The sequence below is a fragment of the Manis javanica genome, chromosome 1, assembly GCF_040802235.1.
Source record: "Manis javanica isolate MJ-LG chromosome 1, MJ_LKY, whole genome shotgun sequence".
Classification (NCBI taxonomy): Eukaryota; Metazoa; Chordata; class Mammalia; order Pholidota; family Manidae; genus Manis; species Manis javanica.
The window spans coordinates 207,628,317-207,644,782 of NC_133156.1; the positions used below are offsets into that span (position 1 = coordinate 207,628,317).

The 16,466-nt window shown below is 35.9% G+C and overlaps 1 protein-coding gene across 7 annotated transcripts in view; it reads right to left on the reverse strand.

Moving 5' to 3' along the window:
* PLEKHH2 (pleckstrin homology, MyTH4 and FERM domain containing H2) overlaps positions 1 to 16,466 on the reverse strand; it is a 92,798-nt gene that overhangs the window by 54,358 nt on the left and 21,974 nt on the right. For all 7 annotated transcript variants that reach the window (XR_012121573.1, XR_012121575.1, XR_012121576.1 and 4 more), the window contains exons 4-10: positions 12,821 to 12,970; positions 11,554 to 11,637; positions 10,875 to 10,956; positions 7,636 to 7,821; positions 4,935 to 5,896; positions 2,114 to 2,189; positions 735 to 829 (exon numbers count right to left, since the gene is read on the reverse strand). Coding sequence is in view for 2 of the 7 variants with exons in the window: in XM_073213807.1 (XP_073069908.1) it covers positions 735 to 829; positions 2,114 to 2,189; positions 4,935 to 5,896; positions 7,636 to 7,821; positions 10,875 to 10,956; positions 11,554 to 11,637; positions 12,821 to 12,970 (1,635 nt within the window). In the remaining 5 variants the exon portion in view is untranslated. The remainder of the gene's footprint in view (positions 1 to 734; positions 830 to 2,113; positions 2,190 to 4,934; positions 5,897 to 7,635; positions 7,822 to 10,874; positions 10,957 to 11,553; positions 11,638 to 12,820; positions 12,971 to 16,466) is intronic.

Sequence of the window (16,466 nt, forward strand, 5' to 3'; positions counted from 1 at the left end):
TAAAGCCACCTCTCTTTAGATAAAGAATAGTTTACCAAAAAGTCGTGTAAACTACACTAGTATGGGGTGAGGATTTAGTAATTTATATAACTGCTGAATCACTACTTTGTATATATGAAACCAATATTGTATACCAACTATACTTTAATAAAAAATAAAATAATTTAAAAAATACTTAAAAATGGAGTTTTGTAATGAGATTTTTTTTTAAGGAATATAAGAATATACTTTGCCATTACCAAAGTCTTACTGTTAAACTCCTAATTCTCATTAACAGGCATTTTTGTCAATTATAAAAATTTCCTGAAAACAGAAGGCCATTAATATCTGACGACATTTATTTTAATCAGGTAGTTAAGCAAGGCAGGGGAACCCTGGCAACGATACAAAGATCTTTTCAAATTAGGAGTTTTCAGTACATCATTAATAATAGGTTTCCTTTAAACAACTCACAGCCCTGAAGTGGGTAGGGAATCAGTGGGGCATAACAAAAATGGACTCAGATCTCTAATACTCTGATAAATATAAATGTCTTCTCCAGATCTTTCCATTTCTTCCCTTTTTATGCTATATTAGTGTGAACTTCTAAAACTCCCTATGAATGGAGAGTCTATGTAAAATATCGAACGCAATCTGGGGCTTGAACAGACAGTTTTCTTGACCCATTAGGAAGAGAAAATGATAACAAAAATGAGTTACAATAAGGTAACAACTCAGTAACAATAATGAGTTACCCCCTTCAAAGTTGTAAACACTGGAGTTGTCATATTCTTGTATATCAAGGATGTATAAAGTCCTGATGTAGAATAGGAAAGCATTGCGACAGAATCTGAAACAGAAAACAGAATGATTTTTTAAAAAAACTTTCTAACTAGTACTTAGGTCCGCTTTTTATGAATGTGTACTGTCAAAATATCCAATTCAAGAGAAACTGGGTTAACACACATGGTTGTTTATTACACAGTCTACTTCAAGAATTATACCCTCTCTTACATGGCTCATTATTTCTTCATGTGTGCTAGTTCCCCACTAGACTGTAAGCTCTTTGAAAGTGAGGATTATAGCTTTTATTTCTTTGGCATCTCTAGCCAGCTCAGGCTGGGCAGAAATGAGTACAGACACCTGCTGAGTAATTGTGCAAGCAGTATCCTATGAATTGTTCATAGCCCTACTACTGATATGGTGTTAAAACATTGACATTGCTAGGCCTTTATCAAGTGAACCTCATGCTGGAAGGTCAGAATATAATTTCCTGAATGCTAACAACAAAAGATAGCTGAAAAGGACTAGAACATCAATGGTTACCTCTAAGATATGCATTAGCGGAAGATTAGGAAGGGGGCTGGTAGAGGAAACCATGAGAAATTTCTCTTTTTATTCCAGATAGTTCTCTGTTGTTTGATTTTATTTTTTATAATGGGAATGCATGGCTTCTATAATAGTTTTTTGAATAAAGGAAAAAAAGGAGGAATGTGTTTTAAACTCTGGGAAAAAGGACATAGAGACAAATATTTGTACAATTTTAAATAGCTACAACTCCACGGTTTGTTTGCCTTAGCCCCCTTTAGGTAAAAACATCAAGAGGTACTCTGCGAGAGAGTTGTACATGCTCTGATATTGAGTAACATGAATTTCAATTTTAAAATATAAATCAGCAACCTCAGAAATCACGCTGTGAAAGTTTACATAATTCTATTTATTCCAATGACTCTAGAAACTTAGGAAATTCTTAGGGAAATGGCAATACAAAATCACTTTTTTAGAACTTTTTTTATTGGAGTAAAAAACATGACATAAAATCTACCATCTTAACCATTCTTAAGTGTACAGTTCAGTTACTGTTAAGGACAGCCTCACTGTTGTGAATCAGATGTATTCAGAATCCAGAACTTTATCTTGCAAATCTGATCTATACCCATAAGCAACTGCTCCCCTTCCCTTCTCTCTCTAGCCCCTAGTAACCATCATTTGACTTTCTGTTTCTATGGATTTGACTACTGAAGGTACCTCATATAAGTGGAAATACACAGTATTTGTCCTTTGTGACTGGCTTAGTTCACTTAGAATAATGTCCTCAGAGTTCATCTATGTTGCAGTATGCAAAGCCACTTACTTTTATTAACATTGTCCATGTTGAAGGCCTCAGACATTCGAATGCCTGATTTGGCTACAGCATAAATTCTGCTTTCCTAATGCAAAAGAGAGATTAAAACTGGATATTTAAAGCAAATAAATGATTACTTCCAACACCCATGTTTTTCATTTGTTCTTCATTTAATATTCACCAGAGTACAGCATTATTATAAAGTTGTCATCAGTGCCAACTAAAATATGCCACTGTGAATAGCACTGCAAACATTTTTTCCATCCATTAGTCATTCCATTATTTAGCTTTGTTCCCAAATTGTTGCTTGGTATTTTAAGTTCTTTTGAAGAGAGAGGAAAAAAGTAAGAGAAAACTTACTGACAATCACTGACTATACATCAATACCACTTCTAACATTCTACATTCTAGAACATAAAGAAAAAACCTTGAATGTCTATAACATGAAGTCAGAAACAATGCATAATCACTAATTATACATATATACTACCTTCAATATTCTATTATTCTAGAATACGGTTAAAGAAAAAGAAAAAACTTGAAATCACATTATAGCACTGTTGCTATCACCTTCTCATTTCAATGAAATGGAAGAAATATCTGAGTCAAGTACTAAATGGACTTGAGAATTACAATAGAATTTGCAATATTATATTGTTCCAAAAGTAGGTTGTTACTTTGCTTGCTCTTTTCTAAGACCTTCAAAATGGTTACTGGAAAGTCAATTAGCCCTGTCCCCATTTTAAAAAGGGGCTCCAGGTTGGTCCAAATGCTTAGATCACTATGTCTTGAGCTTTGTAATGCATCTGGCCTGGACACAGTTGTCTGCACCAGGGCACTGTGGGCAACTAAGGCAGGACTGTGCTACCCAGTGGCCCCAAAGTAACAGGCATGAGATCTCTAATTATCTGAGACACTTCAGACTGAAGTACTGACTGAATGAATCAACTGCAGTTTCTTTTGAGAGCGTGACTGTACACACAGAGAGACAAAGGGCAGAGTAAAACTAAGGCACTAAGCAGGAAACGTGAGGCTGTTAGAAGCCATGAGTAAGTGCAGGAGAGTAGTTAGTAGCAGGAGAGAAGCAGAGGGTCACCATAGATGGAAAAGGGCAAGCTGAGCCACTGGACTTCGGGCAATGGTGTCACCTGTTTCTAAGGAGTTGACTATTAGAGGTGCTTGCTGAATCATCCCGTATTTTCCCACTAGACTGACTATTGTACTTTGAATGATATTCTATTTCAATAAGGATGGGCTGTGCCTTAAAATAAACTCTTAAAAATCCTTAAATAAACTCTCATAAATTGAAGTATCTAGAATAGATCTCTTTTCCTTGAAGCCTGAAAAATACCTAACAAACTCAGAAATGAAACTGCAGACTTGGCCAGTTTGCTAGAAGGATTTTGAAAAGTAATACTATTTTTTCAGGATTGAATAGCTTCCAAAGACAAGTTGAAGACAGAAGGGCAAGAGCAGTAAAATGATTTGCCAAATAAAATGAACTTGAAAGCCTAACCTGAATCTCTGATAATCTCAACATAATAAAAGAAGCAAAATTTCAACTCCTCACTGCCTAAAGGGTAACATAATTGGAATTCCAGAGATCACATGCCAATAATGTCCTCTTCTTTATGCGTGCTATCCAGATTTTAGTATTCAACTGCAGACAGTTTCATGTTGACACTGCAATGAAATGTTCTTTTTAAAGCAAATAAAAGCAAATACATCTCAATATCTGAATTTATACTAGGAAAACATGGCTGCCTTAATTTGCTTAAAATTGCATTGGTCACCGAATAAAAATTAGTAATAACAGAACACAACTCCAAAGGCCAAAAAATCCTGCAACCCAGACATTTCTCTGGAGGCCAAAGGTTAAATTATGTCAATAGGCGAAGCAAAAGTTCCATCTACAAAACAGATGGATGATTTCACTTTGTTTCAAACATAAAAAGATTTTTTAAATATCTAGAGATATAGATATTCCTAAGAAGAATCACACAATTGATGGGTTAATTATATATACATGTCATATATTTGCTTCAATGGAGGAAATCTCAGTCTATTCTAGATACATAGGAAGATGCTTTCGGTTAAAGAAATGGATTTAGCAGCTCATGAAGAGTAAACTTAAATTTCCCTTAAAGCCAATCAAATAAATGATTAAATTCCAAAACTGATGATCAGTAAGTTAAGAGTCCTGGTCCAGAATTCATTCCAAATATTACACAATTAGGAGGACGCTTTCTTTACCCCCCTTAATGTTTATTCCCATGTGGAGGGAGCTCTAGTGATCAAACATGCCTGAGCTCTCTGAAACCATTCACTTTCTCTTCCCCAAGGACCACAGAGGGCCTTGATGTGACTAGTAAGCTTAGAAAGAGAAACAGGATGTGCAGAGCCCAGCACCCTTCTCTTGAGAAGTAACTGCATGCAGGAAACAATTATTGGGTCTTTCTCCATAAGCTAATTTAGAGCGTCAGCCTCACTGGAGGAACGCTGGGTGATCCAGGGCAACCCAGGACAAAGAGAATAAATCTAGCTAATTTTAAGGTTCAGTATTGGAAAGCTCATTTGCCCTTCAATTCTCTAAAATCAGTTTTATCATCAACAAAGGTAATATTTCGATCTCCCATCTGTCTTATTCTTGTCTTATTTCTCAACTGATTCAGAACTCAGTGGGAAAGAGAAGAGGAAACTGTATTCTGCAAACTGGGGATTTTCAGAACAAAGCTGGATTTGAAGAGAAACAGGAAAATAGAGTAAAACCTGAAAATAAGTGTTAAGAAAAAACTAGCGTGCATGTGCTGCACACGGCAATACGATTTACCCAAGAGGGAAAGCGGTGCAGGGGAGGTGTTGGAGGTTTGCCGCAGGCTGCCTTCTTCGCTAAGTCCCAGGTGTCCTGGTCATCTGAACACGGGGATTCAAGGGAGTCATAGGAAAACAGTCCGTCATCACAACTAGTGTCCATATTCTCTGCCATTTCTGTACTGTCACCATCAACTAGATCGAGATCTGTTTCCTGGGGTCTCAGTGGTCGTATCATGCTTATAGCATTTCGGTTTGTACCAAATATTCTATCGGAACTTAATTGTGGCTGGCTTAAGTGCCTTTTGGCTAGTGCGACACTTATACTGAAAACATTAGGAATCCTTAACTTTGGGGGTGGCAGGTTTGAGGAAGGCACTAATTGTGTTCCTCTCCCAGGGAGTGAATCAGGATATTTTGGAGTCAAAGCTGGGGTCAAAATAGGGCTTGGGGTGTTGGCCTCACTTGAAGAAGATGAATAATGCAGTCTCTGAGTCTGAAATTTTTTATTCAGTTCATCCGAGGAACTATCGTGTTCCTTTTTAATTGACTCAGAATTTCCCTTCCCAAGAAGACAGTTCTGAGCTTTCCAGTGTGCCTCCTGTTGCCAAGAATACAGCTTCTTATGTTCTGGTCTCTTTATGCCAAAAGTCTCTTCTTCAAATATAGAACTGCTGTCATCAGATGCTGTCAAATACGTCTCACTGCCCATCCTGCTACCCCGGACCCCTTCCTCTGACGTGTCACCGGAAAGGGTGGATGTGTACCTGGGCTCGGATCTTCCTCGGCTGCCGTCGTCCTCATCAGAACTCCAGTCACTCCCTGGAGCCCCCGCGTTCTGCGCTATGCCACCCTCTGTTATAAAGCTTGTTCTTCTTTTCTGATTCTGTTCTGAGGCACAAGGAATCTGGTGCAATGTTTTCTGACCTTGGTTGTTTGCTTGAATTTGGTTATCAACAGACTTTTCTGGAATTTCCATTTCTAGAAAAGCATACATCTTATTGGTATGTTGTCTCTAACAATATAAACTTTCTGTACATGGAGCTCTATGTAACCACAAAGTAAAAATGGTAATTTTCATCTGAATGAAGTTAATTCACATTATCTGTTTTTAGTTGTATGTCTTTTTTAAACCTAAGTTTGAAAACTATAAATTTTTTATAAAACATGGAGCCATAACACTTCAAAAGAATAATATCAAAATTAAATTGCTTTTTACAAAGAAATATGTCGAGGAAAAAAAACCTGGCAGTTGTCTAAGGATAGAGAATAAAAGAAGCAAGATGTGAAATAGGGCAACTCTATCATAGGAAGAACACTACTGCTCACTATTTTAGAGGCAAAGAAAATGGTGACCTTCCTCCTCTAAATTTCAAAATCATCGTAAGTAAATTTAAACACAATAAAGCTATAGTTTAAAAAACAAACTTTGTTCCCAAGCTTCAATACATGAAATATGCCAAACCATGAAGAACACATAGAGAAAAGCTTTCCTCGTTCTCTTTCTGGTTTAATCGTAACTGCAAATGTGCTTTTATAAAAAGAATAACTCTTTAACAATGTCTTCAGATATGGCTTATTTTTGTGTATAACACAATTAATAGAATAATTGATAGAATAATTATAATTATTAATAACTATTAATAGAATAATGAATATTATAATATTTAATAATAGAATAGAATGAACCATTGGCTTCATAAACAGTAAACTAGAAATTTTAGATTGAAGAGTACAAAAGAAACTTTGGAAATATCAAAGCACGGATATGACCTTCATAACTAAGGAAACAGGCTGAATAAATAAAGTCTACTATTTAGTATCAGGCAGTTAGTTAAATTTGTAAATGAGCAAGAGCTTCAGTACAGGCAACCTCACCTATACTGAGCTATACTCTAACTGATGGTTAAAGGAAATTAAAATGACTCCTCAAAACAGAAAAAAAAATGCAAATAAGGGCATAAAAGTAAGTAGCAAAGGAGCCTTCTGACTGGAAAAGCATTATGTAGTTTTCAGAATTTCATAACCAAACACAGAGACAGACTTTTAGAGCTAATATTTTTCTCCACTGGAGGTAAAAAGTGGCAACTGAAAACAGAGAAAATGCAAAGTCAAGCCTCTCTAAAATATGTGGAGAAGTCATGCTAGGGGTAGCAAATCCAGCAGCTGCACAACAAAACACAATTTAGAGGGGCTTTAAGACTAAAGGAAGGGTAGACATCTGCATACAGGTCCAGGGTTTAAATACTCAGGCACATATTTTCCTCTTTGGAGCAACAAAGGGAAAAATCAAAGCAGTTAACTTATCCTCTGGTGTTCTTTCTGTTCATACATTTGCTATGTTATATTTATTTCATCTTTAATACTAGTTTTGAATAAATAATGATAGAAAGTTCATAGTTCTAATTTGAAACTCCGCTAAAACAAGTACCTTGTAGGTACAACTGTGAACTTAATTAATTTTAAACACCATTGCTGCCTACTGAAGAAAGAAGTATTCAGAGGGGAAAATCAGTTTCTCCTATGCATCACTGGCTTAGACTCCCCAGAAACATACAAGAGAACTAGATGCACAAGTTAAATGCTGGATTGCTCTTGAATAATATTGCATAAAACATCGGGGTGAGGAAAAAAATAAAGGAAATTAAGTATTTGGGTTAATCTTAGCAAATGATTTCCCCTTAAAAAAAAAAAGTCAAATTCCTTTAGTTCATAAATACCTTCTATGTCTTTTTCTTCAGTGAACTCAGGTTCTTTAAATGATATCTTGCTCACTTCCTCAGATTTAACCACTTGAGGAGGACTCCTTGCTCGGGACAGAAAGCACCCAAAGGTCAAGCTACTTAGGCGCTGACCTTCCAAAAGCTTTGAAGGGGAGATGGTGGATGACTTCTTCCCTTGAACTTCTGCAAGATCATTAATCAAAATTAAAAGATTTGAATTCTTTATAACAGTTTGTTAGACAAAGAGCCAAAGCATATTAAAAACTTGGACAAATTACTCCTTATACCAGAAAAGAGCCTGAAGTTCCTCTTTACTTATGTATAGTAAAATGGAATCCTCAATGTCTAACATCACATGCCAATGTTTAAAATCTGTTTATATATTCAGAATGTTCAATGTATTTTTAACTACAGAGAGGAAAATAATACCTTGGTTTAGTTCTCAAACAAAACCAAATACACAAATAAATAAACCAAAAAACCAGATTATAAACAAGTAGAGTATTATAGCTTCTTGCAAAGTCATGTATTGGTAAATACCAGTCAAGTACTGATAAAATTTAACTGTGTGAAAATGTTACTAATGGTGAGGAAAAAGGGACTGAGGTCCTGGTTACCAAGACAACCAGAGGAAATTTGGATCATCATTGGGGAAAATACCATATGGTTACTGTAAAAACTTTTCCTTATCTTAGTTTTCAGTATGCTTCTCATAAGAAAGCAGACAGAATGGTTTGGTCTATGGTGACCACAATATGGGGAGCCTTAGCCACTTTAGAGAAAAAAAAGGGGGAGGTGGCAGTTTCTAGACAGAGAATTTAGATAGCTAGGGGAGTGATAACAAAAGCACCTACTTCTGAGTTTAATTCATCTTCTAAAACTTGTAACATTGCAGCTTGCAAGATCAAAAGCAGGGAGATAACACTTTTAGTAAGATAAGTTGCCAAGGAAATTAGATTCTTAACTCTGAGAGAGCACCAAAAGGTTAAATTAAATAGCAACTGATAAATGACTGGAGTCTAAGAAAAATATCTTTATATTGTGCATTCCTTTAGACCTATCTTTCAATATTTTCACATTATCTTTCACAGAATTAATTCATGATATTTTAATAATCATATATACATACATATTAATTTTTGAAGTATTATATCTACATACATCATATCTATTCTTCTCCAGTCCAAGGATTAATACCCCTTAACCTATAAGACCTAGGAGATTGCCAGTGAAGATCAAATTGCAAGCTAAGAATACCAGGGAAAATAACAGCCTTTGAGAAAGGGTTTGGTGCACCAATCTATTTCAATGAGGCTGAATGTCACAGCATTGAAACTTTAATCCTAAATATGGAATTCTGGATCAACTATGGGAACACCTATTTTTCATCATATAGGTGGAAGAAATGTGTAAATAAGAAATACATATTTTTGTTTTTTTCCATGGTTCCTGGCACACTGTTCCTGTAACCTTGGGAATTTCCTAAGTGATAACAGCAATAAAAGTATCTTTTGTTTTTGTAACAAGCCATTTCAACCCTATCTGAGTTGATGTTAATAAGGTGATTTTTGGAAAGCCTCTAGATAGCCTCAGGATGGAGGCAGGTTGCCAGGGGAACCAACCATGTGATTAGAGGGCTGGAACTTTCAGCATCATCCTCCATGTCACTACCTCTGACCTCAGAGGAAGGCAGAGGGCTGTAGGTGAATTAATCATCAGTGGCCAATGACTTAATCAGTCAATCATGTCTATATAGTGAAGCATCCATTAAAAAAATCCAAAAGGATGGGGTTCAGAGAACTTTCAGGTTGGTAAACCTGTGGAGGTTTAGCACCCTCAGAGAGAGCGTGGACCCTCTGCCCATTCTCCCATACCTTGTCCTGTAGATCTCTTCCATCTGGCTGTTCTGAGTTAGATCTTTTGTAATAAACCCGATAGCTAGGAAGTAAACTGCCTGAGTTCTGTGAGCCTCTCTACTCTCCAGCAAATAACCATATCTGAGGAGGGTCATGGGAACCTCTGATTTATAGCCAGTTGGGCAGAAGCAGGGTGATGACCCATTCTTGTGATTGTGTCTGAGTGGTGAGGGGTTAGTTTTGTGGGACTGAGCCCTAAACCTGTACAATCTGATGCTAACTCCACGTAGATAATGTCAGAATTGAGTTAAATTTGTAGGACACCCAGTTGGTGTGTGCTGAGAACTGGCTAACTGCTTGGTGTGGGAAACACCCCCCAACCCCCAACCCTGACATTTGGTGTCAGAGGTACTGAGAAAAAGAGAGCAGAAGAGTTTTTCCCTTTACAAAATGATTGCAGGAACTGTTAACAGGCAGAAATGTTTTCATAAGTCTTGTAAGCAACAACCCCCATGAAACCAGTAAAGCACTATTACAATTATTATTTTACTAATACAAAAAAAATCCAGAAATGTAACAGTTATTAACTTGTAGGCATTTCAGTTGACTTTAAAGCCCATGTTCTTTCTACCATGCCAATATTTTTCCAATGCATATTGTGAAACCCCAGCACTTTGTAGAAATGTCACAGAAGGTATAAGAAGTGGCATGGATGAGGCCAAGCCTGCAAAACTGTGGACCCATAGCCGAACACTGCTTTTACCTGTGTTAGCTCTTGAGATTCTACAGGAAAACATATTGCTTTAAAAAAGGGTTCTGTTGCTAAATAGATTGGAAAACCACTACCTTAGGTCATGGGTCTACTAACCCTGATGATTCACCTCCTTGTTTCAGCTTAATGTGCACTTGAGTAGCCATCACCAGAACAGCATATTAAGTAAATCTTAACTCTGTTGCCCATCCTTAGGCTTTGAAATTGAAACGAAAGAAAGTAACCCTAAGCATTGGAAAATGCAAGCAGTTTATTCATATTATAAAATTTTGCTCAAAATATTCAGGCTGTAAAAATTTCAGTCACTGCTTATTACCATAATACAAAATGAAAATAGAAAATAACACAACTGTTTTTTTTTTAAGCAAACATACCTGAAATTAAACACTCAAATTAGTATTACCCCTTTTGGGTTATTTGTTCCTGTCTAGCTGTGCTGTTTACTATGGACATGTGGCTGTTTAAATTTGAATCAACTCAAAGGAAACAAAATGTAAAATTCAGTTTCTCAGTTGTGCTAATAATATTTCAAATGCTCAACAGTAAAATTCTACATAGTCAAATAAATCCAATTAAGTAAGCTATCTTAGCCAAAGTACTCATCATACCTTGTAGTTTTGACTGTACTGTTCTTAACTCTTCAGTTTGGTTTTGGTTGATTAAACGAAGATTCTGATTCTCCAATTCCAGCTAAAAGAACACAATGATATTCTTTTACAGAGGAATAACATTTCTAAAATGTACTAATAAATTGTAATATTTAGTAAATGGCAACATCTAATTACAAGAAAGCAAAAAACAAAAGCAATGATAAGCAAGTATCAGATGAATTTATTAACACAAAGAATGATGAGTTTAATATTTATTTTTCCCAAAACTATGAGTTTTAAATGTTTTACCCTGTGCCTTTTCTACTGCAATATTATTTTAAGCCAAATTATTTCAGCATTTAACTTGCCATATAAACTACTTCTCAGATACTAAACACATTCATTTTATGATATGTACATATGTTCTATAATTATTTTAAATGAACTAATTAGAACTAAAAACCAAGTAATTAGAATGAGGGTACTTACACTGGTTACCATGAGCCTATCAATATTTTAAATTATAGGAATACACTGGACATTGAAAGGAACACTACCTATCTCACATTTACTGAAAGTCAGTAGTATCATCAACTGATCAGAATTTTGCTTCACTCATAATGACCACGGATTCTGATGACTTATCTATTCAAAGGAAGAAAAAGGTAAAGAAAAGGCAAAATATAGCAATAAATACCTCATTTAACTTAAGTGTTACCCATTCTTTGATCTTAGCTGCTTTTTCTTCTATTATTTTAGCTTCTTGTATTCTTATTTGTTTCTGAAATAACATGAGCAATTTGTTCAGTTCCAAAATAAGCTCACTGGCCTGGAAATGTTATGTCATAAATATAAAAAGCAAATCTACTTTAAATCCATTTCCAAGTTAAAACCACTACCTTCAAATTACCAGAGTAAAAAATAAGAATAATTGTCCAGCAGATACAGTAATAAACAATAAAGGCATAGGCAAATATTACTATGTTTAACAACTGTTGTTCTCTTTCTCTGGAAGACCATATGCTGAAATCCATCCACTGAATTTATCAACAAAGGAAACCATTTCTGGATATAATAGTTTAAAATAGTTTATAATAGTAGGATAGTGGTCCATCAGATTAGGCAGAGGAGAATTAGAATCTCCTCCAGAGCACGGCTTGTTTTCCCCTCAAACACTAGACTTTAAAGATCCAGAAAAAACTAAAGATTGAACAACTCCAGCTCAAATTTAACATTAAAATCTGGTTATGGTCACAAAACTACTGAGAATGTGACTATCATATCAATCACAGTGGGTGGGGGCTGGGAGTGGAGTAAAGCTGAAAACTACTGACCTAAGAAAACACTGATCCTCAGAGAAATTTGTTTTAAATGCTGAATATAAACAACAATTTAACATATTTGACAATTTCATAGTGGTCATATTTAAATGATGCTAAATTAAATGATGACTTAAGTAATAGCCCTAATGTAATTTCATTCCTAATAAAATTTTTAAATGAACTGAATATTATACTTGATCTCAATAAAGTGGTTTAAAAATAGTGTACACACTTCTAAGCAGAAGGATTAGCATCAAACATATTTAAAATATAGTGTTCCATGAACATTTTCAACACACTAAAAATCTAAAGCAAAGATTTACTTCAAATATTTTACAGACAGAAATGCCTCCTGAAAACCAGATGTTTTCAGCATAAACACTACATTGTCACATCCAAAAGCATTGTCACACCCCACAATGTTAGTCTTAGCTACTGTCTTGGAATCACCCCAGACTTAAAGTGAACGCCATTTTACTTGCAGCTTTCACCAATAAATGAGATGCAATCCTATGAGTTGACCAAATAAGTAAGATTTCTAATAAAAATTCAGGAGTATAGGCTGTTTCTCTTTAACCTCTGTGATTATGCCTAAATGAACACACATATTTAGAACTCTTTGATGATCAAATTCTTCCTAACCTGCTCTTCAAGTTGCAGTTCCAAGTTTTGAATGATGTCATCTTTTTCCTGTATGAAGGTCTCCAGATCTTGACACTTTTTATACAACCTTGTCTCTGATTCACTGGTTTGAATATTAGCTGCTTTTAATTTCTCTTCCATAACTTGTACCTAATTCAAAGGATAAAAATACTAAAATTACACATGTACTTAATTTATCATAGTAATAAATTAAAATTTTTACTTTAACACTAGATTCTTAAAGGAAATATTGAATAGCATGTTTTAATGTATTATAAAGTCTGAAGACAATTTTTGGTGTTACCTTTGAGGTTCATATGGGTACATAAAAGATTCTCAGAATATTGCTTTCAAATAAAGTGATGTACATGTTTACTAGAGCAATGAGAATATGTAATTTCATATAAGCATACATCAGAAAGTTTCCAGTCCTCATTTTTTCATATTTTAAACAAAGCAGGAACACAAAATAAAGAAATGAATGGTGAGATAAGAAATAGATTAGCTGACTTGACATAATAATACACTTTGGGAAAAAAAATCAAACTTAGATGAAACAGAAACACATACACAATGGAAAGGAAAAGGAAAAAAAAAAAGAACCATAAAGCCTCAAATGATGGAATCATTAAAAAAAAGTATAAGAATCAAGATATAGGTAGGAGAGTATTGTTAAGTGAGGGTTTATTGACTCATTAATTCAACAAATATTCAGTGAATATCTGCCAAGTGCCAGGGCCTGGAAAGACATCAGTGAATAAAACAGACCCCATATCTCTGCCTGCATAGAAATTACATACTTGTGAGTAAGAGAGATCACAAACATAATAAAGGTCTAAAGATCATACAGTACTTTACACAAGGGGATAAGGGTAATGGGAAAAAATAGGGCAGGATAAAAGAGTGTGACTGGGGGTTGAGTGGTGCTTAATTTTAAATAACTAAGATGTATTGGTTCTGTTTAGATTTTCTGCAAAATATATTTGGGCATATAAAATCTTAGAAGGGATGCATAAGATGTTAGTGATAGTAAAGAAAAAAAGTGGTTTTATTCTATATACTCCAAGTAGTTAAGAGTGTAGTTTTACCAATGCTTTAGACTATAGGGGGCAAAGAAGAAAAATATGTAAAAGCATTTGAGGAATTAAAGATAGTTAAGATGAAAACTCTTAAACTGTTAAAAACACCTCTTTAAAAAATTGCAATGAAACTTTACTTAAAGGTCAAACATACTTGATTAATGAAGACTTCTCAAAAGAGAGTACTATGGTTCTAACTAATATAAGAACTAACTATGGTTAGTTGTGTTTAGTTTTGCTCTTTCCACGAAAACAAGGTTTCATCTGTGGACTCACTGTAAAAATGTAAATTCAACTCAGAAGCCAAAAGTGTCCTATTTAAGTACCACCAAGATACTTGGAAACTTGGAAACAAAAATAGTAGATTTTTAAAATTAGGAGAAAAAAATGTACTTCACCACCCAAATGATAGTTTCAAGTTATCTTAAGATTTAGTTTTTTTTTAACGTGATGTAGCAGGCTTTCTGCAGGAACTGCAGACCAAGAGACCAGGGACAAAGGTCTGTATCAGAGATGATGTCATGAAGAACAGCCAGAGCAGGACAGAGATCTGGATGGTAAATAGCAAGGGTCAGTCTTAAAATGGTATGACCAGTTCTTCAGAGGCATTCTATAGCTGTGGAAGCCGAGAAAGAAGAGCAGGAGGCCAAGTTCAAAATGGTTGTTCTCTGGGGATAGAATAGCAGATGGTAAACCTGGAAGTGAGCTGAATAGACTACCCCAAAATATGCCACTTTGACATGTTGATTATTTTCAAATAAAATTACTGGAGAAACAGCACTTGCAAGGACACTCTGACACTCCTCTGACCCCCCGAAAGCAGGAAATAAATCCCGTGAAAGTACCTTTTTGTTCCAGGAGGGCAGAAGGCATCCTTATCACCACAGATAGGGAATTTAGGGCTGAGAAAGCTGTATAAGCAAACCCTGCAATTTCACTAATGTACTACCCCAAACCCAAATCCTTTTGTCTTGTCAATTCTTTACAAATTTATTGTTTCCTTGTCGAAAAGGTATAAAAGCTGGTTGCTTTAGTCACTTCTGTTGACGCTCATATTTTTATGGGGCTTCTGTATGTACGAAATTAAACTTGTTTTTCTCCTGTTAATCTGTCATATGTCAATTTAATTAGGCCAGCCAAAGAACTCAGAAGGGAAGACAATTTCCTGCTTCTATAAACCTCAAGAAAAACAAAAGTAAATGAAAAAGAATATAAGTAAACATTACCAGACCTACACCTACAGGAAGGCCCCTTTGATCAAGTTGGAGCAAGCTGCCCAAGAGATACTGGACTGCCACAGAAAACTGTCCTATTATTGCTTAGGAAAGGTGTACAGTCCAGGAAAAACTGTGATCTGGGAGTACTCTTCTTCCCTGAAAAACATGTTCAGTTTTATGAATGAGTTCTACAGTCAGAGCTCCTTAGATGCATTTGTGCCCTGTGCAACTGTTTAATTTGACAATTACTTTTAGATAAACAACTTTCGTAGGAAGAAAAATATTGGCAAAAATGGCAACATGTCTTGGGAAGAGAGATCACAAAATACAGAGAACCTATTTGCCAATTGGTCCGTTCAGGACCAGATTCCACAGGACTCACCAGCCTTCCTTGGTAATCAGAATGAATAAGAGGTCTACAGAAAAACCAAGAAATCTTTTAAAATGTCTTACCACAAATACGTGGAAAATAGCCTATTTCTTTTTCCATTCATTTAGTCTGAACCACATAAGAACTTTACTCAGAGATTGTCCCAATAACAAATGTCTTTGAATCCAGATTGGTTGTTAAAGGAACTCTTGCAAGTACCTTTGTTCTCCAGTGAGGAATGCTTTGCACTTCTAGGCTACCTTTCCCCTTAACTTCCAGGAAAGCGTCTGGTTGCACCCACCTACCTCAGCACACTCCTCAGCCATTTCCCTAAAGCCTTGTTGATTCTGAGGTTCCTAAGCTATTGTGCAGTTTCCACAGCAGACTTGGGGTGCTCAAAAGACATTCCAAAGAAAGGACTGGCCCTTGACTGGCTCCTGGAAAAGCCCTAGGAATGCCCTGCCTGGGAAGGCTGTCTTGATATACCTGAGATAATGGGCTATACCAGATAGCTAATGCTAACAAAGCAATTTATGGTAAATGCCTTTCTTGTTCATTCACCTGGGGTCCTGGGCCATGCTGTATGAGTCTGACTTCTGCGGGGGTTGGAGACTGAGTGGCTAAGGTCAGCGACATGTGCATTCCATGCCTGCAAGACTGATGTCCCTTCTCCCAATAAAAGCTCTGGCCACCAAGGCTTGGATGAACTTCCCTGGTTGGCAACACTTTGTACATAGAGTCACACATCATTTGTGAGAGAATTGAGCACATCCCTGTGTAACTCCACTCCAAGAGGACAACTGGAAGCTCTTACCTTGCTTCTCCTGGACTCTGCCCTATGTACATTTTCCCTTTGCTGATTTTAATATGTATCCTTTCACTGTAATAAACCATAAGAATGAGTACAACAGCTTTTCTGGGTTCTGGGGGTCCTTCTGGTGAGTCATCAAACCTAAGGGTAGTCTCCGGGACCCTGACAA